Below are 25,856 nucleotides of genomic sequence, written 5' to 3' on the forward strand. Positions count from 1 at the left end.
GGCAGGGCAGCAGGGTGTCATTGATGCAGCCCTCGGGTCAATGTACTAGTCCTCATGTGGCCCTCATGGTGATTCGAGTTTGAGATCCCTGGTTTAAGAGGACTTAAGTCCCTGTGTCCTGGGCATGAGGACTCACCTGACTTGGACAGGGTTGGGGAGGGAAACCTTCCCTTCGTAGGTCTAGAGGGGGATCTGTTTTTAAGCTTATGAGAGTGCTTGTGTCTTACTGTCATGAAAAGGCCCAGACGAAAGGTCCTTTGCTCCAGTTATTTCTCCTCCTGAGTCAGACACTGAACTAGGAGGTGAGCTCTGATGTCTCAGACCAATGTACAGAGGGGTCTCCTCTGGATTTGGCCGGGGCCTGATGGCATGTTCCAAAGGTGTTTCCAGAGCTGGAGTTCTATTGCCTGCCGCATCTGGCTCGGAAAGGAGTGGCAGGTACCGTACGTAGTGCAGATATGAACTTCGAGGAAAGAGAGGCAGTGCTAGCGGTCACTGCTGACTAAAAAATAATCGGAGGCAGGAACCACAATTCTTAAAGCCCAGAACACTGTACATACTCTAAATCCTGCATCAGGAGAGCGGAGAATTCCCCTGGGGCAGAGATTTTAATTATCTAAACTGATAAAAGCTACTAACAATAGCAACTAACTGTACAAGAACTTTGAAATATTAAAAAAAAAATTGTCAGAGTTTCAGTTCTGGAAATTCCGACTCAGGCCATGTGGCAGTAAGGAAGAACTTGAGAGGTTTCTGCACTGCCCCCTAGGCCCTCAGCATGGAGCACAAGGAGAGCAAGGGATTAGGCAAAGACCCATGGATACTAGTTGCTAAAATTCTCCGGTCTCAGGTGCATGGAGTACACAGAGGGACCAGCACTCAAAGAACAACTATTTGACAATGGGCTCTTCAATCTAGCAGAGAAAGGTGTAACATGACCCAACTGCTGGAACTTGAAGCTAGACAAATTCAGAATGGAAATCAGGAGTAAATTTTTAACAGTGAGGGTATATAACTATTGGAACAATTTACCAAGGTCAAGGTGGATTCTCAATTACTAGCAATTTTTAAATCAAAATTGGATATTTTTCTAAAAGATTTGCTCTAAAATATTTTGGGGAAGTTCTCTGGCCTGTGTTTTACAGAAGGTCAGACTAGAAGACCACAATGGTCCCTTCTGGCCTTAGCATCTAGGAATCTATGAGTCAGTTATGAGCTCTAGGATTCCAGCCAATTAATTATAACGTTGTGGGGAAGGGGGTCTGGTAGGTAGTTGCTGCACATTAAACGTTTCTGTCAATTGGAGTCTCATTAATCAACAGTGAGACCCTCTGAAACAAGAGCACAACATGGGCTGACTGTTATCCTTACTTTTAGGACCAGGATAATATCACTGCACAAGTCAATAAGCCCTTAACAAGCACATGTGTGCCCAAGTGCAGGAGCAAGTTTTCAGAGTAAAGATTAAAAAGGTGGCAGCGCATCTGGGGTTAAAATCTGACAGATGCCACTAAAAAAGAAAAGTTCATCTTTAGGCCTGGCGTGCCACTGTTTCAATTCCCTGCCATGCATTCTTCGGGAAGCCACTACACCGGAGTTAGGCAAACAGCAATCCCCAGTCTTGGAAAGAAGTGAAACGTCTGAGCCAGAGCTTCAGAATTTAGACAGCAAGATCAAAATGTGGTCCACTCATACAGTAGTCCCTGAAGCCAGCCCAAGTCACTCTGGGGAGCTCTTACAAGAAAAGCTTAACCACAAACAAGTTTAGACTTCCCAAATCTCACAGCTGGAGGCGATTTCCTTCCATCCCCCCACCTACTGGAGCACACAAGATCATCCTTTGGAATAACAGCCACACAATTATTTCTAATACTGCTTTTATCTCATGCCATCAAGATAATGGAAGAAATAAGCCTGAAATCAATTCCAACAATTAATGTAAAGGGCTGTAGGGTTGGGGGGTTTTGTTAGTCAATAAAGATGATGCTAGGGCAGACACAAACTTCATTATTTAAAACTGAAAAGCTTCAAGGAACTCTGCTTTCTTCTGGCCACCTGGAAAAGAGCTGTCAGCTCCAATACCTTTGATTCTGAAAAGCTCAGGAAAGTCTGACTCTGAAAATATTTCAGGAACATATTTCCAGCGCACAAACAACTCTGTACACACCATCCGTACATGAATCACGCAATATTATTGACTGGTGTGTCACGAGCTTTCGTTTGACACTTTTTACAGATAAATACTATGACAGTAAAGTGTTAGGTATAGTAAGTGTGTCAGGCCTGATAGGAGCTCACAGAACACTGGTCTCTCAGCCAGTTGGTACTGAGGGGCTCTTAGGGGTCACAATCCGGTATTTTGTTCTTTCACAAGAAAAAGCAAGCTACCCAGTTAGATTAACCATACATGGCAGGAAGTGAATACAAACTTAAAATGGAGCAAACCCTCATCACTACTGCAAGTTAATAAGCCTTGGGTCCAGGGCAACTATCTTTCTTTTAGTGGTAATGGATCTTTTCTCAAAATACTGTTCCAGACCACGATGGGGAGGAGAGTGCGGGGGGGTGGGGCAAGGGGGAGAATACAGAGAAACAGATGCAGTAGCTGATGAATCATGTTTTCAGTCTCATTTCCATTCATCCCACATGACAAGTCTCACACATTTTGTATCACAAAGGTTTTGCTGTGTGAAATAAATCAGAGGGAATTTGGTTTGGCTGGTCTCTTCCATAAAAGTCAAAGTTCTTATTTATTCAAGAGCCACCAACAGCAGAAGTGAAGTTGTGCTACTCTGGAATGTAATGCTCTTGCAGTTATTATGCGATTGGACACAATCAGGATACGGGGTGGTCAAAGTCAAAACGGTCCAAAGATTGAGCTCTAGAATAAAGAGTTGAGAAAAAGTTGCATTCATCTTCAAAAATCTCTGAGGAACCCAGTCTCACCAGATCTAAACTGGGACTGTCACTTAAAAAAAAACAATTTCTTAAAACACATCTGGCATTTCAGAGCACCCCTTCTCCTGAACTTGCTGAAAAGAAACATGGTTTTGATTCCTCCCAAGGGGCTAGTTTCATATAAGAAGTCATTTCCATCCAGTGAGATGGTGGGTTTGACAACTAGTCAAACAGTTCTGTACTGAAAAACTGCAGGTTTGACGACTTTCTACCGCAGGAACAATTGTCTGTTGCACCAGTTGCTCAGGCTGGCAATCCACTAGCACACCAATTAAGCAACAGGATGTAGGACTACGACTTGCTTCACATCCCCACAGACTTCCTTACATTCCTCAAGAAGCCTTATGGGAGCCAAAACATGACAGGATCCAGTCTCCTCACTGGATTTTAGCATTTTAATAATGGAAACATTGTGAGCAGACCAAATTTCATGTTATTTTGACCCATACAGGTCTCTGAGACAAATAGAGGTCTAAAAGTAAATTTCAAGACATTCAGGTTTATATGAGTTCCTGCAAAGTCCTATTCATCAAGACCCCACTGGCTGGGCTTTGTGGTCTCATGAAGCCTTTTCCCCACAGCTACTCCACTGGAGACCACAAGGGTAGGTAAGGAAGCTGTTCACACCCATATTAGGAAATCCTTGGCCAATCTATACAGAGAAGGGGGCACTTCATTTCAGAAGAGTCCAGGCAAGCCTCAAGACAGATGCAAGACATTTCACATCCTTGATCTAGGATTCTCACTTCCTCTCAGTAATGGAGATTATGTAGGCTGCAGATTTAGAAGGTCAGGTATTCCTACATCATCCCATTTACGGAGCAACAAAGACGTAGAAAGCCCTGCTCCCAGCCAAAAGAAAGATGCAGCAACTGGACAGATGAATTCATCCTCAGTCCTATATGGGAAGAGAATAGCCAGAAAAGGGGACTGAGCACTTACACCAAGTTTCTATAACACACAGCCTGTGTGGGCTAAAGATGAACACAGGGCTGGGAGTCAGGAACCCAAGTTCTAATCTCTGCTCCAACACTAACTCTCTGGGTGGTCTTTGGCAAATCACCTACATGTCACCTGCCTCAGTTTCCCCATCCGTGAAATGAAAATAAAATTTACCAAACCTTATAGGTGTAGTTGTGAGGCTTAACATATTAGTGTTTGTAAAATGGTTTGGGGTCCTTCAGATATACAAGGGCAAAGATATGCAAACTATTACAATTAAGTAATTCAAAGTGAAACTCGACAACACCTTGGCAAAGGGTTCAAATGGAGATTTCTGTATTGACTGTCAAGTTTAGGGGAGGGAGTGGGAAACATGCTGAGCCCATCTCTCTATTGTAGCACTGCTGCTCCTTGAACCCCATTAATACACGCACTTGGGGAGGGTGCATTTAGTTTCAAAATTCTTCCTACCTTGCCTGATGGCATAACTGTAATCTTTGTCCACTTGCCAAGACTTGAGAATGGCTACTCCTTCCCCTTCAGAAGTTAATTCTCATTGACTCCTGAAGGGGATGACAAAGTAATCCATGTGCACACATTTAACGAATAACCACAAGTCCAACATGCAGCGAGAAGAATTACAGTCTGTCACCCACCCTTGTCAGATCAGTTTCCTTCCTCCATGCAGTGCAGCATGTTTACTGCATTTGTTCAAAGAGGAGTCATTGTATGCAGAGACCACAGCAAAACATTTAACACACAGTCAGAGAGAAGGCTGCTCTTCTCCCAGCAATTAAATAAACTCGACTGGAAAGGTAGCTCATGCTCAAATAAACTGGTTAGTCTCTAAGGTGCCACAAGTACTCCTTTTCTTTTTTCGACTGGAAAGGGCATTCCTACCCCATCTGAATCAACAAGGCACTTTGCAACAAACACTACTATAAATAACAGATCAAATGAAAAACAATGAAATCCACTGATCTGGGGTAGATCTATTATAGCTTGAGTACCAGTCAGTCACCAAGCTGGCAGTGGACACACTTGGCTCTTGCAACAGTAAGAATTCTGTATTCAAAATGCATCTTGTAGTGAAATAAAGTACAAAACTGGAATGCCTGCTGCCAAGAAAAAAGGTTTCAGATTAAGCCCCCTGCCCTGTCCTTTGGAACAACTATAGATCACATGCATTTAATTTAAAATCTTTGCACATATAGCTCCACTAGAGCCTATGACTCATAAAATTTGGGTTATGACGTTGGCTATATAGGATCTTGTCTCCGACGTCCAATTTTCTTGAAGACTGTACAGTGCTATGGTTCTGTATTAAAGTTATTTGTATTTCTTTTTCTAATAATACCCCTTGTGGAATTGATTCTTTTACTAGTACCCAGACCCACAGCTTAGTTACTGAATAGATAATCTTGGCTTGGAATGACATGAAGTTTAAATCCTTCACTGGGGAACAAGCCAAGATGTTATTAAAAATTCTGTTTATTTTTATTTACATCTAAACTGTACAGGGAGGAGAAGAGAAAGGCAAGGCTGTTCCTTGGAACAGAAGCAGAGCTCTAGTAACAATGATGTTAACAGACAGATTCATCTGTTTTCCAAATTTCACTGTCAGACAAAGAGCTTATTTTATGTTCTGGGATTTGATTTTTCCCATGGCCACATAAATATGCCTGGATCATGCAAGGAATGTCCTCAGATTAGCAAGGGACTAGGATATGGTATTTGGGACTGGAGCCTTGGTTATCTTATGTTTTATGAGTCAGTTGCAAACAGAATTTTAAGAAGTGTGGCATCTTTCTCCCTTCCCAATAAAGTCCCTTTGAACTGTAAGCTGTTGCACCACCACCTTACTCCAGAAGCCCCTGTGGAGACCCACTGACAGCCCCACACAACCACCTCTGACTCAGACTAAGCATAATCCCAATATTTACATGACATGAATGATTAAAGGATGGGTAAACATGTCTTATAGTAAAAGGCTCAAGAAACTATCAATTTATCTTACAAAGAAGGTTAAGGAGTGACTTGATCACAGATTGTAAGTACCCACAAGGAGAAGAAAATTTTGATACTGGAGTCTTTAGTCTAGCAGACAAAGGTATATCAAGACCCAAAGACTGGAAGTTGAAATAAGACAAGTTCTGACTAGAAAAAAAAAGAAAGGTGTAAATTTTTAGCAGTGAGGGTGATTAACTATTGGAACAATTTATCTAGTATTATGTGGATTCTCCAAGTCATTAATGAGAATACTGAACACTACCAGATCCAGGGCTGACCCCTGTGGTACCCCACTAGATACGCCTTTCCACTTTGACAGCAAACTATTGATTACTATGCTTTGAGTATGGTCTTTCAACCAGTTGTACATACACCTCATAGTAATTTCATTTAGACCACATTTCCCTAGTTTGCTTACAAGAATGTCATGTGAGACTGTCTAAAACCTTACTAAAAATCAAGATCTATCATGTCTACTCTTCCCCCCCAAAACAAAAACAAACAAACTAGGCCAGTAATCCTGTCAATAAAGGAAATTAAGTTGGTTTGACATGATTTGCTCTTGACAAATCCATGCTGCCTATTCCTTATAACCCTATTATCCTCAACATTGTTTAATAAATTGTTCCAGTATCTTTTCAGGCACCGAAGACAGGTTGGGTAGTCTATAATCCCCCGAGTCCTCACTGACCCCTTTTTAAAGGCAGGTAGTATGTTTGCCCTTCTCCAGTCCTCTGGGACCTCACCCATCTTCCATGAGCTCTGAAAGAGATTTGCCAATGGTTCCCAGACTGTTTTAGCTAGTTCCTTAAGTAGCCTACGATTAATTTTGTCAGGCCTTGCCAACTTGAATACCTCTAACGCATCTAAATATTCTTTAACCTGTTCCTTCCCCCTTATTAATATTAGTAGTGTTGAGTATTTGGTCACCATTAACCTTTTTAGTGAAGGCTAAAGCAGAACAGGCATTAAACGCCTCAGCCTTCTTCATCAGTTATTAGCTCTTTCCCCGCTAAGTAGAAGGAAAGTGTAGGTATTCATTTTCTCTTGCTCCTAATGTAATTAAGAAACTTCTTCTTGACTTGCATGTCCTTTGCTAGGTGTAACCAAGATACAGAAAAATTGAGAGACCTGCACAGTCATGCACCAAGTCTGTGAAGACAAGCCTAACTCCAAGTCCTGTACCTTAACCACAAGAGCATACTTGCTCACAAACACCACGTGCAATGTAACCTCAGACCAGAAGTAAAGACCTTGCTTGCAAATAGGTAATGTTCAAAACAAGGACATCTGTGTTTGCTCCCCACCACGGACAGCCCATTCCAGGGACACATCACCTAGTAAGAGCAATGTACAGATGGTGTGTCTGAAACAGCAACTCTTCCCTTGTAATTAAGCAATGGTCTATCATTTGTTCAGACATAAACAGTAGGAAAGATTCTTTAATAGTGCATGCATTTTGTAACTTTAATTGATCTCTTGATTAAACAGATCCGAAATCTCAATATCGCAGATCAAGAAGTAGTAATACAAACTTAGCAGCAGAAACGGAAAAACCAAAAACAATGAATGGACAATTAGATGAGAACTAGTTATAAATGGCTCAAGGCTGAGGCTAGGCATTATTGGGGATGTGCTCCAAAACCAATACTAAAACTCTGACTGCTGCAAGACACTGAATGTGATGGGGAGGCAGCAAAATTGACTGAGTCACCCCAGAGACACTTTCCATCCTCAATATCAACCAATCTACTAAAGTGCTTCCTGAAGCCCTTGAGGAGAACAGCACACACCAAACCTTCATTTTGTATCTTCCCTTCATACTCCTTTCTCTTCCCTTACCATTAACAGCCTCAAACACAATAACCAAACCCATGCTATTTAGGATGAAGTTGTGCTCTCAAGATGCATGCTTATACCATTAATTGATTTCAAGTAAATGGAAGTGCCGTGTCCACCTGAAAGCTGCATTTGACCCTTTAACGCAGTGGTTCCCAACCAGGGGTACACATACCCATGGAAGTATGCAGGGGTCTTCCAGGGGGTACATCAGCTCATCTAGGTATTTGCCTAGTTTTACAACAGGCTACATATAAAGCACTAGTGAAGTCAGTACAAACTAAAATTTCTTACAGAGAATGACTGCTCTATATACACTATACACTGAAATGTAAGTACAATATTTATATTCCAATAGATTTCATAATTATATGATATAATGAAAAAGTAATATAGTGTGCTGTGACACTTTTGTATTTTTAAGTCTCATTTTGTAAGCAAGTAGTTTTTAAGTGAGACAAAACTTGGGGGTACACAAGACAAATCAGACTCCTGAAAGGGGTACAGTAGTATGGAAAGGTTGAGAGCAACTGCTTTAACTGGTTTAAATGTAAAATCTCCACTTTTGGGAAATCACTTTGAGACCACTGATGGTCCCTCCTGCCACCCATTTATGACCACTGTACACATTTATTAAGCATGTTCATGAATGCCTCCTATTAAGGAGTAACAGGTATGTCATCTGGGCCACCAATATAGCTTTCACGCAGCAATCCAGGGCATGGAGACAAGTTTTACTGGATTCAAAAAAGCCTAATTATTTTTAATCAATATGCCACAGGTGATGAGAGCCTATCTTAGCAGTCAAACAAAAAAAGGCTAAAGATCACTAGTGTATTTCTACTTTAATCATTCAAAACATTCTAGAATTTCAGGTTAAAACATGAAGTCTTTAGCTACCGTAATCAGAAAGGGCCATAATTCCCTTGACTGAGTAATTTAGTTTCAAATAAAATTTCATCTCAAGGCATTAGCGGGCCCTGACATATCATCTCAGCTATTCTGACTGCCTGAAGAAAAAGGCTCTTTTATTTCAGTTTCTTGAGAGTGCTTAGAAGTGCAGGCTCAGCTGTAAATCACTACCCGCTGCTTAGTCTCTAAAATAAAACTTTATTCTTAGCCTAAGTGCTTATTCGGGACTATGTGAATGCCCTGATTAGGCTCTCTCGCCTGTTAGAAGCTCTGCCACAACAGAAGCAGACAGAAAAAGATATCAAGTTCCACAGAAATTTAAGAGATTTACATAATTACAGATTGCACCTGTATATACATTTATCTGCCCTGTTCAAGAACAAGTTCTGCTTCTTACAAGGTAACACTATTTCTACAGGATGAAGCCCTGTACTCACTGAAGTCAATGTCAAAATTCACATAGACTTAAAGAGGACCAGAATTTCATCTATTAGCTAGTGTGGAGAGCCTTTATTAGGCAGATCTTATCCACGAATGCTTCTACTCCCATGACCCCAGTTAAAGACCAGTACTTGCTCCCTCATAAAGAGTTAAAATCTAATAGAGCTGTTCCTCAATTGTGCAACACTGCACTTTACGATATATGCAACTTTGAGTTCGTATTGCTGTCACTCTTGTCTTTCTCCTCCATCTCAATTATCTTGCCACCTGACATGACTTCACTATTTAGATCAGTGGTTTTCAACCTGTGGTCCGCACACTGTGTGAAGGGCCCGCAAGAGGTGACTATGAAAATAAAGTTTCAGATCCCAGAAAAGGCATTCCGTTTTTCTGATCAATCAAAAGTATGTGAATACCCCACCCAATGTCAAAACCCAGAAGTGTTGTCATTACCTTAGTAGCCCACAGTTTAGCACCCTCTCATGCTGCATCAAATGCCGTGCCAAGCACGTGCAACATTTATCGTTGAATTCTGTTCAGTCAGTTTTCAGTCTAAGATTTCTATGGTAGGGGTTCATGGACCACAGATTGAATTTGCATAGGGGTCCGGACCTCCATTTGAAAATTTTTAGGGATTTGTACATCAAAAAGAGGCTGAAAACAACTGATTGAGATAAGAAGTTCTTTGGGACAGGACCTGCCTTATTTTGCATTGTTACCTCACCCAGTACAATAGGGTTCCAATCCTGCAATACAAATTAATAAAAAGCAATGACGAGTTTCAAGGAATTACCTCAAGTTCACACCCTAAAGCAACCTGGGTAAAATAATTAACACTGTTACTCCTATGCATATAAATAGCCAGTCCTTTTCTGAGTATCACTAAAATACTGGCTCAACACTCTGCTCCAAGAGTGAATTTCACAGATTGCTTACACACAGACTGCATGAAGTAGAATTTTAATTTAATCATGTGCCTGTTTATTCTGGTATAAAGGGACAGGGTAAATAGCAGCCCGAGACACACCTTAAACATTTTAGCTCTCTTGGCTGTATCACCTTTCCAAATTAGGCAGTCCATACTTTCACTCCCTCACAAACGGAAACATTGTTCCACCCCGTATCCTACTTTTGTTGTCCTTCTCTAGACCTTCTATATTTCCTGCTTTTCAGAGAAGGGGAGACCCAAACCAAATGCAGTATCCAAGTTAGGGAGGGCTCAAATGATTTTGACAATGCTAGTGTAATATTTTCCATGCTATTTTTTATTCCCTCAATATAGCTGAGCAGCAGCTTATTTGTTACAGGACATCTCCCACTTTAGACAGAAATGTCTCCACATCAACCTGCCACTTATCCTTGATAAATTCCAATGCAGCAACAGGAGACCAGAGTTTTATAAGACTGACATTATCTCCTCATTATACATAATGCAGTATTATCGTCAGTTATTTTTAATAGTGGATTAGGGACTGGGACAGTGTAGAGACTGAGCCACAGAGGCAAGGCTAAATTGTAGTTTAAGCACCCGGCTGAAGATCAGAAAAAGGAAGCCATTTCTAAGCAAGCAGCTCTGGGAGTAGAGAGAAGCTTCTCAATTCTTAGCCCTGAGTAAAAGACTTCATAAATGATGCGAAAGCCAAGCTGGGCCTCAGAAGCTCTGATAAAGGTAGAGATCAAAGTGAGGCATAGCAGCTGCAAACAGGAAGTGCTGCTCCAAGCTTGACTTGTCTTCTCTAATAATTACCGTAACAGAAAGTTAAACTAGTGAAGTAAAGTGACTTTTTCCTTCTCACAGGAGGAAGCCATGCAACAGTGGAACCTTCTTTCACTGCCAGGAACTTGTGTCCTGTGCAGGGGGAAGGTCAATTATTCCCAATGTAGCCATAACATCACAACGGTAATTTTCCCCAATCAGAGTCAACTCCTTTTTACAAGGAAAAACGAAGTCCCAGAGCAACAAAAAGGCATATCCTTAAGTTGAAGAGAGCATGAAAGAAAGACATCTCTCTGGCCAAGAGGGCCTCCAAAAGCCAAAGGAAAAACTAAGTCTACCCTTGCACTGTTGGTGTTTTATATCCATTTAGGCCTGTCAATTTCATTTATTACCACCTCTATTACTGAAGTGCCTAGGAGCCCAAAATATGGACAAGGACCCCATTGGGCTAAGCACTATACAAAAACAGAACAAGACAGTCCCTGCCCCAAATAGTGTGCATCAGTATAAAACTAGAGGGTTGCACACTTGGTTGCTTCAGTAGGCTGCACACGCTAAGAGCTCCTTGCATTCCTCCCCACTACCCCACCGTGGGTCACCCTCCCACCCCCTTCTATTTCCTGGGTTCCCTGAAACACCTCCCAACTCCTCCTTCATGCCAGGAGCTCTGTGCTCCCCCCCTCCAAACTCTTTTCCACCATGTTGGGAAGATGTTTATGGGGAGGCGCCTCCCACGCATGAGGGGAAGCATGGGAGATGCTTGTTTGAAAACGTAACAAGAGGCAAGTGGAGGCTGGCATCCTAGGCCGATCAGCAGCAGGAATCAACATCTCACTAGCGACAGAGATGACAAGTAGGGTGGGGAATAGGCCATGAAGAGCCTTGAAAATGCAGACAAGTAGCTTAAGTTGGATGCAATTGAAAAGGGGGGAGCCAATGGAGGGATGCTGTCATAAATATGGAGAGAAGGGTAGCATAAAATCCCTCCTTGGCAGCTGTACTGAATTGCCCTACCTGTAAGGGTTAAGTAGGTCAAATAACCTAGTTGGCACCTGACCAGAAGGACCAACGAGGAAAGAAGATACTTTCAAATCTGGAGGGAAAGGTTTTGCTTGTGGCTCTCTTTGTTGCTCCTCTCCGGACAGAGAGAGAAGCCAAGCATGTACAACATCTCCTGAAAATATACCTGGAATATTCCATCTAAAAAAATCACAGAAATTATAAGTAAGGCAAGGAAATGCATTAGGTTATCTTTTGTTTTAGCTTGTGACTTTTCCTAAGCTACAAAGGTAGTTTTATTCCTGTTTTTGTAACTAAAGCTGAACCAGAGGGGAATCTTCTGTGTTTTAAAACTTTTTATTTACCCTGTAAAGTTACCTTCCATCCTGATTTTGCAGGTGTAATTTTTACTTTCTTTATAAATAAAGTTCTTCTTTTAAGAACCTGATTGATTTTCAGTGTCCTGAAGACAAAGGGTCTGGTCTGTGCTCACATTGCTAACCAGTTTGTTTGTATATTATTAGAATCATAGAATATCAGGGTTGGAAGGGACCTCAGAAGGTCATCTAGTCCAACCCCCTGCTCAAAGCAGGACCAATCCCCAATTAAATCATCCCAGCCAGGGCTTTGTCAAGCCTGACCTTAAAAACTTCTAAGGAAGGAGATTCTACCAACGCATTCCAGTGTTTCACCACCCTCCTAGTGAAAAAGTTTTTCCTAATATCCAAACTAAACCTCCCCCAATGCAACTTGAGACCATTACTCCTTGTCCTGTCCTCATCTACCACTGAGAATAGTCTAGAACCATCCTCTCTGGAACCACCTCTCAGGTAGCTGAAAGCAACGATCAAATCCCCCCTCATTCTTCTCTTCTGCAGACTAAACAATCCCAGTTCCCTCAGCCTCTCCTCATAACTCATGTGCTTCAGCACCTTAATCAATTTTGTTGCCCTCCTCTGGACTCTTTCCAATTTTTCCACATCCTTCTTGTAGTGTGGGGCCCAAAACTGGACACAGTACTCCAGATGAGGCCTCACCAATGTCGAATAGAGGGGGACGATCACGTCCCTCGATCTGCTCGCTATGCCCCTACTTATACATCCCAAAATGCCATTGGCCTTCTTGGCAACAAGGGCACACTGCTGACTCATATCCAGCTTCTTGTCCACTGTCACCCCTAGGTCCTTTTCCGCAGAACTGCTGCCGAGCCATTCGGTCCCTAGTCTGTAGCTTTGCATTGGGTTCTTCCGTCCTAAGTGCAGGACCCCTTTATTGTCAAGCTTCTCCAAGAAAGGGGTGAAGGGGCTTGGGGGGATAGGGATTTCAAGTGTCCCTTCCCTGAAATTTTATGTAAATCACTAGGTGGTGGTGGCGGCAATACCGTCCAAGGACAAGGAAAGGAATTTGTGCCTTGGGGAAGTTTTTAACCTAAGCTGGTAGAATATAAGCTATGGGGGTCTTTCATGCGGGTCCCCACACCTGTAACCCAGAATTCAGAGTGTGTGTGTGGGGGGGAACCCTGACAGATGCAAAGAGAGGGGTGACATGCTCAAAGTGACTGACTAGGAAAATGATCTTTGCAGCAGCATTCTGAATGGGTATAAGCTGGGCCTGTCTGTATTTATCAAGGTTAGATACATGGATGTTGCAGTAATCAAGACACAAAATGACAACAGCCTGGATGAGAGTTTTAGCTGTGTGCATGAACAGGAAAGGCCAAATCTTAGAGATATTATGCAGAAAAAAATGGCAATATTTAGACATAGCTTGGACGTGAAAACCTAGAGAGGTCCAGATGACGCACAAGTTATGGGCCTGCCTGACAGGCAGGATGGTGGTGTTATCCACAGTGATTGAGAACGGAGAAAGAGAAAGTGGCTTGGGAGAAGATTAAGAGTTGAATTTTAGCCTTTGAGCTTCAACCGGTGGCTACCCATCCACAAGGAGATGTCAGAAAGATTTTAATTTGGACAGCAGGAGATAGGTCTGGTGTACAGAGGTAGACAATAGAGCAGGGGTGGGCAAACTATGGCCCGCAGGCTGGATCCGGCCCCTCAGGGCGCTGATCTGGCCCGCAGGATTGCTCCCCGTGGTGCCGCAGGCCCCGTGCCACTCTCAGAAGCGACCAGCACCACGGCCCTGGGGGGGAGGGGCAGAGGGCTCCGTGCATTGCCCTTGCTTCCAGGCACCACTCCCCGCAGCTCCCATTGACCAGGAATGGGGAACCGTGGCCAATGGGGAGCTTCGGGGGAGGTACCTGGAGGCGTGGCAAGGGCAGCACGCAGAGCCCTTTGGGGCCCCCCCCGGGGCCATGCAGGGTCATGGTGCCTGGCCTGGCCTCGCCTCGCCTACGCCGCTGCCACCCCAGAGCCACTTTAGGTAAGCAGCGCTGGGCCAGAGCCCAAACTCCTCCTGCACCCCACCCCCCAACTCTCTGCCCTGAGCCCCCTACCACACCCCCATACACCCCAACCCCCTGCCCTCTGCCCCTGCCACATCCCAACCCCCTACCCTGAGCCCCCTGCTGCACCCCGCACCCCTCCTGCACTCCTGCCCTGAGCCCCGCCGCACCCCTCTTGCACCCAACTCCCTGCCCTGAGCCCCCTTCTGCACCCCAACCCCCTGCCCTGAGCCCCCTCATACAGCCCGCACCTCTCCTCTGCCCCAATCCCTTGTCCTGAGCCCTTTCCTGCACTCCGCACCCCCTCCCGCACCCCCACCCCCACCCCCGCCCTGCATACAATTTCCTCAACCAGATGTGGCTCTCAGCCCAAAAAGTTTGCCCACCCTGTCCTAGAGTAAGCAGCATGTAGATTGCAGTTGAATTTGTGTTTGCAGAGATTAGCCAGAGCTGGAGGGAGAAGGGGACCAAAGGCAGATCCCTATGGAACTCCCATGAGGAGGCTCCTCCACTGAAGGATCAATTAAAGAGACAACAGAACCAGGAGAAGACAGTTACAGAATGCCAGCACGAAGAGCAGGTCATCTGTGTCAAAGACAGTTAACAGGTCAGGAAGGATGAGGATGGGGTAGTGATTCTGAGAGCCAGCTCTGAAAAAGTCATAGAGACTTTGGCAAGAGCAGTTTCAGTGGTGTGCCAGAGGCAGAAGCCATACTGGAGAGAGTTCAGGATAGAATTTGGGGGAGACAGACTCCGCAGAGCAATCATAAACAGTGTGTGCACCAAGCTTTGAGATGAAAGAGAGAAGGGAGATGGGGTAGTATCTGGAGAGGCAAATGGGGACAGGTTGGTTTTTTAAGATGGGAAAGACTAATGCTTGTTTGTACTGAGGGGAAAGAACCAGGGGAGAGTGAGAGGTCAAGGCAAAGAGTAAGGGAGGTGATGATAGTGGGTGTGAAGGTGATCAAGAGATCGAATGGGATCACTGGGGCAACAGCAAGGTTACAGAATATGAGAAACTTCTGCATCTGTCACAGGGGAAAAAGAGGCAACAGTTGTAGGAAAGGAAAGGAAGGCAAACCGAGAGACTTATAAAATTGACAAAACAGCATGTCTTAAAAAAGCCATCAGAGATCCTATGTGGAGAGAGAACTGGAGTCAAGAGGACAAGAAGGTTTGAGAAAGTAGGTCAAAGGTGGCAGTTGAGAGCATGAGATTCAATTAAGCTGAAAAGTAAAGCTACTTAGCAAGGAAGGTGGCATAACTGAAGCTGCAGAAAACTAATTTGTAAGGGAGGAAGTCAATCTGGTGATCACTTCTGGCAGAAACTGTCTCAGCAGCCCAAAAGCAGGAGTGGCAGAAGTGGATGCTGGGGATGACCAGGGCTGGAGGTTGGCAGGACAAACCTTGTAATGAGGTAGAGGGACAACAGAGTCAAGGATGGTGGCAAGTAAAGCATGGAGAGAATCAACAACCACATCAACGGAAGCAAGGAAGAGACGGCAGGAAAGAGAGGGATGAAAGCATATGAGAAGTCATCAGTGCTGATGGAATGGAAGTCACAGAGAGGGCATGCAGGAGATGCTGATGGCCGATGCTGAAAGAGACCAGGAGCGAGCTGGACAGGGGGAATAGGGTAGCAGAGAGATAGAAAAAGCAGTGCTTAGCAAAGATCAGAGCCGTCCCTAGCAATTCTGGGGCCCTACACAGCCCCCCTCCGGGGGGGGGCCCAAGACCTCTGTGGGGGGGGGGGGGGAGAGAAGCAGGAGGGTGGCCCCAGGCCTCCACAGGGGAGGGAGTGGGTCTGGCTTGGGGAGTAAGGGGGAACCTCCCCAGCGCTCACCTGCAGCGCGGCTGAGGCCGGGTTGCTGCACTTCCCACCCCCAGTGAGTGCAGCCCAAGCCCTGCTGCAGAACTCAGGGGAGCGGGGGCGGGGAAGGGGCCCTGGGGAAGAGCTGGACCAGCAGGGGCTGGAGCAGCATGCAGCTGCGCAGGGCACCACAAAATCTGGTACCCCAAATTTCCTCGTGCCCTACGCAGCTGCATACTTTGCGTATGGGTAAGGATGGCCCTGGCAAAGACCAATCAAGTGAGCGGCCGTTCTGGTGAGTGGGACAGTTGATCTAGGGAAGCAGGTTGAAGGAAGAGGTGAGGATGTGGAAACGTGAAGCTAGGGCGTTGGATGGGTCAGCAACAGGGAAATTAAAATCCCCAAGGATGTATGTGGGAGATTGTGAGGAGAGGAAGAGTGAGAGCCAGGAATTGAAATCAGAGAGGTAGGTCATGGGGAGGAATTGGGCAAACAGGGGATGACAGTGACATGGAGGGGGAGAGGAGAGACAAAGTCAGGTGCAGTGCTGTTCCTGCTCTCTCTCATTAGAAGGGGGAAGAGAGAGGGAGAGGAGAAACCTAACATCCCCACCACGGTCTGACACAAGGGAGGGAGCATTAGAGGAAGAGAGGCCTCTATAAGAGAGGACAGCTGAAGAAGCAGTGTCAGACAAAGAGATCTAGATATCAGAGCCAGGAACTAGAGGTAGCGAGATACGAATCAGTCATAGATGGCTATGGTTTCAAGAGAGGGAGTGAGCATTCCAGAAAGAGTAAGGGAGAAGGATTGGCATGAGGTCAGGAACAGCAACATAAGAGGGGTGGGGCTGGGTGTGGAAGGTACAGAAGAGGAGATGGAGAAAGGGCCAGGTTGGGGCATGTGACGATGTGACGCAGCAGGGAGGGGGGAGTGTTGACCTGGGAACGTGCCCTGGGGATTGGAGACCTGAGAGCCTGTAACCTGAGCCAGGAGGGGAAGGGGGAGGTAACACCTCTGCCCAGGAATGTGAAGACAGGCTGCAGAAGGGAGCCTGCTGGGGGGGTTTAGTTTCAGTTTGGGGCCGGGTGGAGGAACACAGGGAACCCCATGGCTGGGGTCTAAGCTCCCTGCTCACCCAGAAGGACTTGACTGAGGGGTCCTGGGTGTACCCACAAGCTCTGTTTTGGACTGTGTTCCTGTTGTCCAATAAACCTTCTGTTTTACTGGCTGGCTGAGAGTCTCAATGAATCCCAGGAAGAGGGGTGCAGGGCCTGGACTCCCCCACACTCCGTGACAGGGAAAATGTCACCAATGGTGAGGAGGAGGAAGGTGTGATGTGGGATAAGGATTTGTGTTGGTGGGAGGAGAGAGGGAGATTGGGATGGGGACAGAAAGAGGAGCTGGTTGAACTTGTTAGAACTGTAAAGGGGAGAGGGCAACAAGGAAGGGGAAATGGAGCCATTGGGGGGAAATAGGGAAGATGGGGAAGAACAAAAGTTGTGATGGGGCATGGTGAGAGCAATGCACGAGTGGCAAATGGGTAAGATTACATTAGAAAAGCAGAGTGTGAAAGTTCTCATTCCATGCCTTCCACTAAAGCGATCACTGCAAATCTGCAGCAACAAATCTAATATTTCAAAGGCATTGGGAGGAGGGAGAGCTCAGTAGTTTGAGCACCGGCCTGCTAAACCCAGGGTTGTGAGTTCAATCCTTGAGGGGGCCATTTAGGGATCTGGGGCAAAAATTGAGGATTGGTCCGACTTTGAGTAGGGGGTTGGACTGGATGACCTCCTGAGGTCCCTTTCAACCCTGATATTCTACGATTCATGAGATAACTCCTCCTTGGATAGGATTTGCCACTCCAGGTGAGACTAGAGGTCAATCAAATCCCAGTGTCTTGACACTAGCAGGGCCCAATACCAGATACCTCTAGAGCAGTGTTTCTCAACCTTTTTGACACCAGGGACCGGCTTGCTGCCTTCCTAAACTATGTCACAGAGATCTCAGGGACTGGCGCCAGTCCATGGACCGGTCAATGAGAAACACTGCTCTAGAAAAAAGTAGTAGCCCCTCCCTGTAACAGGCTTGTCATTTCAGAGTCATACACTTAGCCAGCAACATCCTAGGAGAACCCTGTGATAGACTGACTGCCACAATACACCAGTCCAGGGCTCAGGGATTGCAACACTTGCCTCCTTAACCAAGTGTCACTAGTAGTTCATATCTTACTGGAATTTTCTGTTCTTCACAGCTTATAAATACCTTCACGGTAACCTTAAGAGGAAGGATAGAAATTATTCAGTTTCAGAGACAACAGGACAAAAAGGAATGACCAGAAACTAAAGGAGAAAGAGTTCAGGTGACATATTAGGGAAACATTTTTAGAGTCAGTAGTTGGGTAGTGGAGGCACCCCGATTGCAGTGATATTAGAAGAGATTAGATAAAATGCTTTGCAGTCTACACGAATACAGCACTGTTGACATGAAGCCAACTCTGGGGTGGCAGGCAGCAATCAACTAGCACACAGCAACAAGCACAATAGTGGAATATGGGAGGGAAAGTGTTAGTTAAGAACATAAGGGCAAACCCTAACTCTTATGTAAATCAGCAGGAAATCATTAAAGTTGACACAAAGCAGACAGAATCCTACTTTTTAAAGTCTCCTCTTTAAGTCTCCCCCATATTCTGTAAGCTGCATGGAACCCATATTTTTCTGTGCTAGGAAGGATAAAGGGCTGAGGTGACCCTGCCAGAAAGCTAGGTGTTGGAAACCTGAGGCTTGGATCTCTGGCCACTAGGGCTAGGTAACTATTCTCTACTTTATTCTCCAAGAAAGGAGAAGTTAGCCTTGCAAACTGCAGTGGGTCAGATTCCATGTACCAAGTGGCCTTTTCTGGCCTTGCAGTCTAGATGCTGCTAGTGTCGACTCCATCGTCCTCTCTGCTGGAGAGTAAGCAGTCTTCTAGTGCTGTGGTGGTTCAATCCAAGCCTTCACAGGCTGGAAGCTGGAACTTGGAACAGTTCCAGATTCCCATTAAGTAATTACACATCTCACCATTATGATGATAACATATGGGCTCTTTAACCCAGTGAAAGGACCCTTGTTATTCATTACACTTAGCCTTCTCCCCTATTCAGCAGCCACTCTCTTCCCTGATACAGAGAATAAAACCTCTGCTCCAAAGGAAGCTTTTTAAATTGAATTTTTTACTACTTCATATAAGACTTCAAAAGTCTGATCTTCTGTAAAGAATGACTGTCTCCGACTGAAAAGCCAGCTCCAATTTAATCTCCATATTCTTCTGCTGCTCAGAAACCACTTAAGTGTCACCCACGCAGTTTGTGACGAAAACTAAACCTCCTGCTAACTGGCTCCTTCCCATTTAATCAGAAGATACGAAGCTTTTGTGTTGATGATTTCAGTAAGAGAGCATCTGCCTGGAATTAGCTATTAGCAGCATTTGTCTCTGCTATGTCAATAACTCAAGGCAATTATCTTATGTGCCGTTACTGGACGGCTCAGTGTCAAGTACAGATTCTCACTTTTTTTTATCAGCAGCACCTGTTAGCAATGTTAGCAAGCAAAACTGTAACAAACTACAAAGCTATTTCAGAGTCTGCCAGCACCATTGTGAAATCTCTATTTGCAATTTAGAGCTCAGCCAAGGCTTCACATAGAAGGTCTAAACTCAAGCAAGCAACCACTTCTGCTTCAAATTCTGTGCTTGTTCTTACACAAAAGTAGGAGCGGACCCATTATCTTTCCCTCAGGCCTGATCTACACCTAAAAATGTATATAGGAAAAGCTATGTAGATTAGGGGAATGCTTTTTTTTTTTAAAAAAAAAACCAAAACAAAACACAGAATAGCTATGTCAGTATAAACCCTTGCATAGAGGCAGTTTATATGGGCAAAAACGTGCCTTTGTCAGTATAGCTTATGTCTCTTGGAGAACTGGTGTAAACTGTGCCAACAGAAACACGTTTATGCCAGTATAAGCTACCTCTATGCTAGAATGGTTTGCCAGTATAGTTCTATATACATAGGTACGCCAGTAAAACTTTTCAAGTGTAGAAAAGACCTTGTTTATTTTTTGGGAACCTATCACTAGTATTTACCCCCCGAACGATTGAAATACTCTTTACCAATCCATAATATAGCCAACATAGAACTACAACAGTGAAAAACTTATAGAAATATCAACAGCAATTAAATGTTTTTTAACCAATCTGCCATTAACTGCAGTCGGTTGTAACCCTCAAATCACACCAGGCACCATGCATTCTTCCCTTCGCTTAGCCCACAACCTATTTTCTGAAGGCATCAGATGTCTCTAAAAAGAAGTTTGCTACTACATTTGAGTCTCCCTATTTCATGGCAATACCGTTTAAATTATTGGGATTAAAGTAGAAAATGTCAGCACTTTTGTAAGTAGAGGACACCAACAAACTAGAAACTTCACTTCAGTACTCTCTGGCAGCTTATGAAGAATATGTTAAGAAGAAGAGTTGTTTTTAATATGGACTGCATCTTCTTCCTGAAGAAGTTAAGGTATGAATTTTCCACCTGTGTTATAAATGAGGGAGGAGCCTGAAAATAAGAAATGACTTAAAAAGAAAGGTAATTCTCCTGGTACGGACAGTGCCAAGGAAAACTCACCTGCTCTCCGCAAAGGTTCTCCTTTGACATTATTTTAATTTCCTTGTTGTGAGTAAGATTCTTCTGGGAAGCATTAGCAGTATGAGATGTTTACTTCTTTTGACTGTGATTGTCGTGACATGTACTGCTTACCAACAACCTGACTGCACTATTAGTGAATCTGCTGACTTATGTTTGCAATGGTGACTCCTTCCATTGGCGACATGCTCTCTTTCCCTACTCAGTACACACTGTCACTAATCGTTAGCTTCATTATTCTTGCAGTGATCATGGTGACATTAATTACCTCTCGGCATCTTGTCATTAATTAGCAAACTTATTAAATAGAGATGTGGTGTGACTTGTTTGCATTCTTGTCTCAGAGAGTCCAGTGAACTGTTTAAAGCCAAGCTTCAGTCAAAGAAAGTTTTTTCCATGTCAGTTCTACTTGGTTTACTGATTAAAGTCAAAATTTGCTTGTGACAGCTCTGAAAAGTTGACCTGAAAGCACTCTGAAATCATGGAAGGAGAGGCAGTCAACACAACTAAGCATTGTTGTAACCACAGAGCAGCCATTTGAATTTTATTCTGCCTCATGCATCATCAGCGTGATCACCAGTCAAGGTCTGGCTCCAGAACCTTTATTGACAAATACAGAGGTGGCAGAAAAAGCCCCATGCTATTTCCTGGTAAAAGGTTGAAATAGCAGTTAGGAAAGTCGGGTTTGAACTAAAGGAGAACAAATATGAAGTACCAGAAGCCATTTTCATGGCTTGTCATAACCTTGCTTTCATATTCATTTTAATATTAAGTTATTATACTATCAATACAACCATTCTGAAGCATCCTTCATGCCTGCAGCCTGAAAATACTTTACAGAGTTAAAAGCAAAACAGAAAGGCAGAAAGGACAAAAAGGAACTACATGAGCAGATGAAGCAAGAGACTGCAGAAAGAAATGGCATAAGAGGTAGGTTGGAGCAGGTCCATAGAGGATTTTTAAATATATATTGTTTTAAGTAGATTTTCTGCTTTGTAACTGCTGTGAAATATCTTAGCACCCAATTCTTACACACAAGTAATCTCATTGAAGTCTGACCATTGTCATGGATAAGGGTTGCAGGATAGGATCCTTATTCAAGGGCAAAAGTCTAATCTTAGTGTGACACTGGCAGACCGGGTGCCAGCTCTTGCCAAGGCTGTAGGCATCAGCTGAGCACTGACAAATTCATAGCTGGAAACCAGACCAGCTCACCTGTATGTTAGTATAGTTCAAGATAGGTGTTAGACTTATAAGAATGTGTTTAGACTCTATGGAATGCTTGTAAGTTGCTGCATGCATTAATTTCACTCATAATGTCTCTATCCCATGCTATAAGGGGATATGTAAGTTTTGCTTTACAATTGTAAAAATGCTTGCTCTGAACCTGTGGGGAATGGCCTACTGCACATCAAGAAGGACCATCAAAACTAAATGGGCCACTGTGGAACATCAGGATATAAAGACTTGGTTAATGTCCCTCTGAAACCCATGAAGGTGCTACGTGCAGGAGCCCGTCCCATCAGCTTGAATGCTGGAAGAAGGGGATAAAAACAGGGACATAAGAAGATGTTCTCGTTCTCTTTCTCATTTGCTGTTTGACCCTTACAGGGCTGGAGCTATGAAACAGAGGCAGAGAGGTCCTAGGTCAACCTGGGTTAGCCCTAAGACATTCAGTGTTGACAAGTGACAACAACTCTGTCATCTTTTAAAACCACAGACCGTAACTAATTTGTGTATATAGGTTTTCCTGCTTTAACCAGTAAATAACTAATTTCTTTTCCCTGGTTAATAAATCCTTAGTTTACTATAGGATTGGCTACAAGTGTTGTCTTTGGTGTGAGATCTGAGGTACAAACTGACCGAGGGTAAGTGACTGATCTCTTGGGACCGGAAACAACCTGAATCTTTTGTGACCTTTGGGGTATGGAAACCATCTATCACTAAGTCCAGCTTGCCTGAGTGGCAAGACAGACTGGAGTGCCCAATGGGACTGTCTGTGACTCCACGATAAGACGGTTCTAGTGCTTCAGGAGTTCACATCTGTTATTGGATTGGTGAAATCTAATTAGAGAACGTATCTCCAAGTCACTGAAATTATTTAGAAACAAATTTACTATTTTAATCACAAGACTAGAGATGTATACACCAGCATATTAGAATAAATTGGTTTCTATTGACATTCTGGGCTGTATTTTCTCAGGGACACCAAAAATGTACCTGCAACACGTGCGTATTTCTATACAGACTTATTTGGTGTATGCAATTTAGATATATTGTAGGCATCATTTCAAACCCCTGGGATTAGGAGGATAAAACACTTGACCCAAACTATACATATAACAAGTGTATTGCAAGATCCATGTTTTGCCCAGGAACCCTCCATTAAAACATGCTGTCACACCGTAAAAGAGGGCATACAGTTTTATCTTCTACAACACCAACAAAAATGTATGGGTTATCCTTGCTGTTGCAATTACTGCATGAGCCCTCATTACTCTGACTCCTATTAGGGTTGGAGAAGTCTGTCCTCTCATTTTCTATAATTATGAATGTCACTGACTTGATTATAATTACTGCCACTATCATTACAATTGGTTGTTCTGGCTTCTCTCCCAGCCCCCTCATCAGTGCTGGGACAGGCCTGTTATTAGCCCCTGTATTATTCTCTACGTTAGTGGAATGGGTGTGATTGATGATCTCCTGCTAAACATTCTCACTTATACACAGTAGTAGCTGTGAATAGTCATTCTCAAAACAATTATCTGCATATCTATTCTAACATACAGATTGTGATAACTGCATAATTTAAAAGCAACCCACACTGGTAACTCCAAATGTTATAAGCAGCATACAGCCTACCATCCACTCACTCATAGCTTCTGGAAGTAGACCAAGAATATATCTAGTCTCGCCAGTGTACTACTTCTCCTCCTCCTCATGCTCCCTGATGAGTGCAGGTGATAGGGAACCAGCACCTAACTTCTTCTCCCATACTGATGTCCCCTGACTCCCTTGTCTTCTGACCAGTAACCATTATAGGTAGGGGCCAACACATAACCTGTGTCCTTAGAGTGAAGCCCCATATCTCTTCTCTTTGGTCCTGACCTACAGAAGTTCAGTGCACAGCTCACATCACCAGGTCAGTGCTTCTTGGCCCTTGAGCACCAAAATGTCCAAAGTGTCACCTCTGCAAGACATAAGAAGCCCAACTCTCCAGGGTGGTGGTCCTCATACCTGCTCTTAGCCTCAAGATCCTATATTGATGCAGATAGGAGGAGTCACATCTCCCCTGAGCAGTACAAGCTGATCCAAGAACTTCATGACTATCATTTAACAAATCCTCTCTGGGGGACACGAGACCTGTGCATGGACTGCCTTGCTAGTACAGCACCCCAGGACTTGTAACTTTTGAGGGAAGAGGCTAGCGCACAGCCCTTCCCCAGAAGACGTACCCTCTAAAGCCTGCACTCCAGAAGGTCAGATCAGTCAGTCTCTGAAGTACAGTCTCCCTGTTCTTCATGCTAAGCCTTGTCCTACAGAGAGGTAAGGGCCACGCTTCATCCTCAGATGGAGGACAGCCAGGATAGTGCCCAGCCCTGTACCTCCAACTGCTGGTCTGCAGCCACTGCAGGAGAGGGTCCCCCCCCACACACACAGCCCGGAGCCCGTGTCCGCCCCCCACAGCCCGTAGCGTGTGTCCCCCACACAGCCCGTCCCCCCCCACAGCCCGTATCGTGTGCCCCCCCCACACAGCCCGTCCCCCCACACAGCCCGTAGCGTGTGTCCCCCCCACACAGCCCGTAGCGTGTGTCCCCCCCACAGCCCGTCCCCCCACACAGCCCGTAGCGTGCCCCCCCCCACAAAGCCCGTCCCCCCCCCCAGCGTGTCCGTCCCCCCCAGCCCGTCGCGTCCCTCTCCCCCGGGGAAAGGGCGCACCTGCCCCCGCCACGACGCACCGAGCCCCATCGCCCATCGCCCCGGGGCCCCGCTCGCCCGCTGCCCTGACCTGCAGCCGCTGCAGGTAGGAGGCCGGCGCGTAGCCCGTCTCCCCGGAGCCGGCGCGGGTCACCAGCCACCAGTGCTGGTTGCTCCGCTCCAGCAGCAGGAAGGTCTCCCCGGCGGCGAGGGGCAGCGAGTTGGGCTCGGCGGAGCGGAAGCTGTACAGGGCCCGGTACATGGCGGCGGGCGGGCAGGAGGCCGGCGGCGCAACGCGGCCCCCAGGTGCCGGCTCTCGATGTCAACACACACCCACCCACCCACCAACGCGCTGCGTCATCCATGCCTGTGACGTCACCGCGTAGCCCCGCCTCCTGGTCTGCCCTTCTGTTAGACGTGCGCGCCCCCTGCTGGCCCGGCTTAGCGAGTCTGCTGCTCCCGCGTGACTCTTGCCTGGGCATCCCTTCCCCCCCCCCGCATGGGGTATCTCCGCCACCCTGCATGGCTCCTGCCTGGGGCATCCCCTCCCCCCCTGCATGGCTCCTGCTCCCCCGCCATGGATCAGCGGCAACCTCCACCCCATGGAGCAGCCCCTCACCCGCCACCCCACCTGGCTCCTGTGCCCCCAAGGGCATCCCCTCACCCCTCCACATAGCTTCTCCACCAGGTCATGCATCCGATGAAGTGGGTATTACCCATGAAAGCTTTTGCTCCAATACGTCTGTCAGTCTATAAGGTGCCACAGGACTCTTTGCCGCTTTTACAGATCCAGACTAACACGGCTTCCCCTCTGATACAGCCAGGTCATTACTGTTTTCTGCCCCCACGCCAGGCATATGCCATTCTTCCCATGCCACATCACTCCCATCTCCTCCCCCAAGTCACATAATACCTCTGCCACCCCATCACCCCCTCGCAGCATATAAACCCTTTGCTGTGTGGCCACTGGCTACCATTGCCTTTCATCTGAGGATATCCCCACACTGAATCACTCTCACTGATTGCCCCCCTCCCTGCCTCCAGTGTCAAGCCACCATTCCCCTGGTGCCCTCCTCACCCCAGCTCCATGGACCCCAGTCACTACAGGGTGTTGTAGAGCCATGATTCTGGAATGTGGACATGAGTTTTATAAAATAAAAATTGGAATGGATTCCACCTCCTTTATGCTGCTCCGGCAGTGTAAACGGGCCGTGAGAGCCCCTGGGGGAAC

The 25,856-nt window shown here is 45.4% G+C and overlaps 1 protein-coding gene across 2 annotated transcripts in view; it reads right to left on the bottom strand.

Moving 5' to 3' along the window:
• NCKIPSD (NCK interacting protein with SH3 domain) overlaps positions 1-24,961 on the bottom strand; it is a 98,825-nt gene extending 73,864 nt beyond the window's left edge. For both annotated transcript variants that reach the window (XM_073351429.1, XM_073351428.1), the window contains exon 1: positions 24,717-24,961. In XM_073351429.1, the coding sequence (XP_073207530.1) occupies positions 24,717-24,887 (171 nt within the window). In that variant the 5' untranslated portion in view covers positions 24,888-24,961. The remainder of the gene's footprint in view (positions 1-24,716) is intronic.
• Positions 24,962-25,856: the final 895 nt, after the last annotated feature.

The sequence above is a fragment of the Lepidochelys kempii genome, chromosome 7 (genome assembly GCF_965140265.1).
Source record: "Lepidochelys kempii isolate rLepKem1 chromosome 7, rLepKem1.hap2, whole genome shotgun sequence".
Lineage (NCBI taxonomy): Eukaryota > Metazoa > Chordata > Testudines > Cheloniidae > Lepidochelys > Lepidochelys kempii.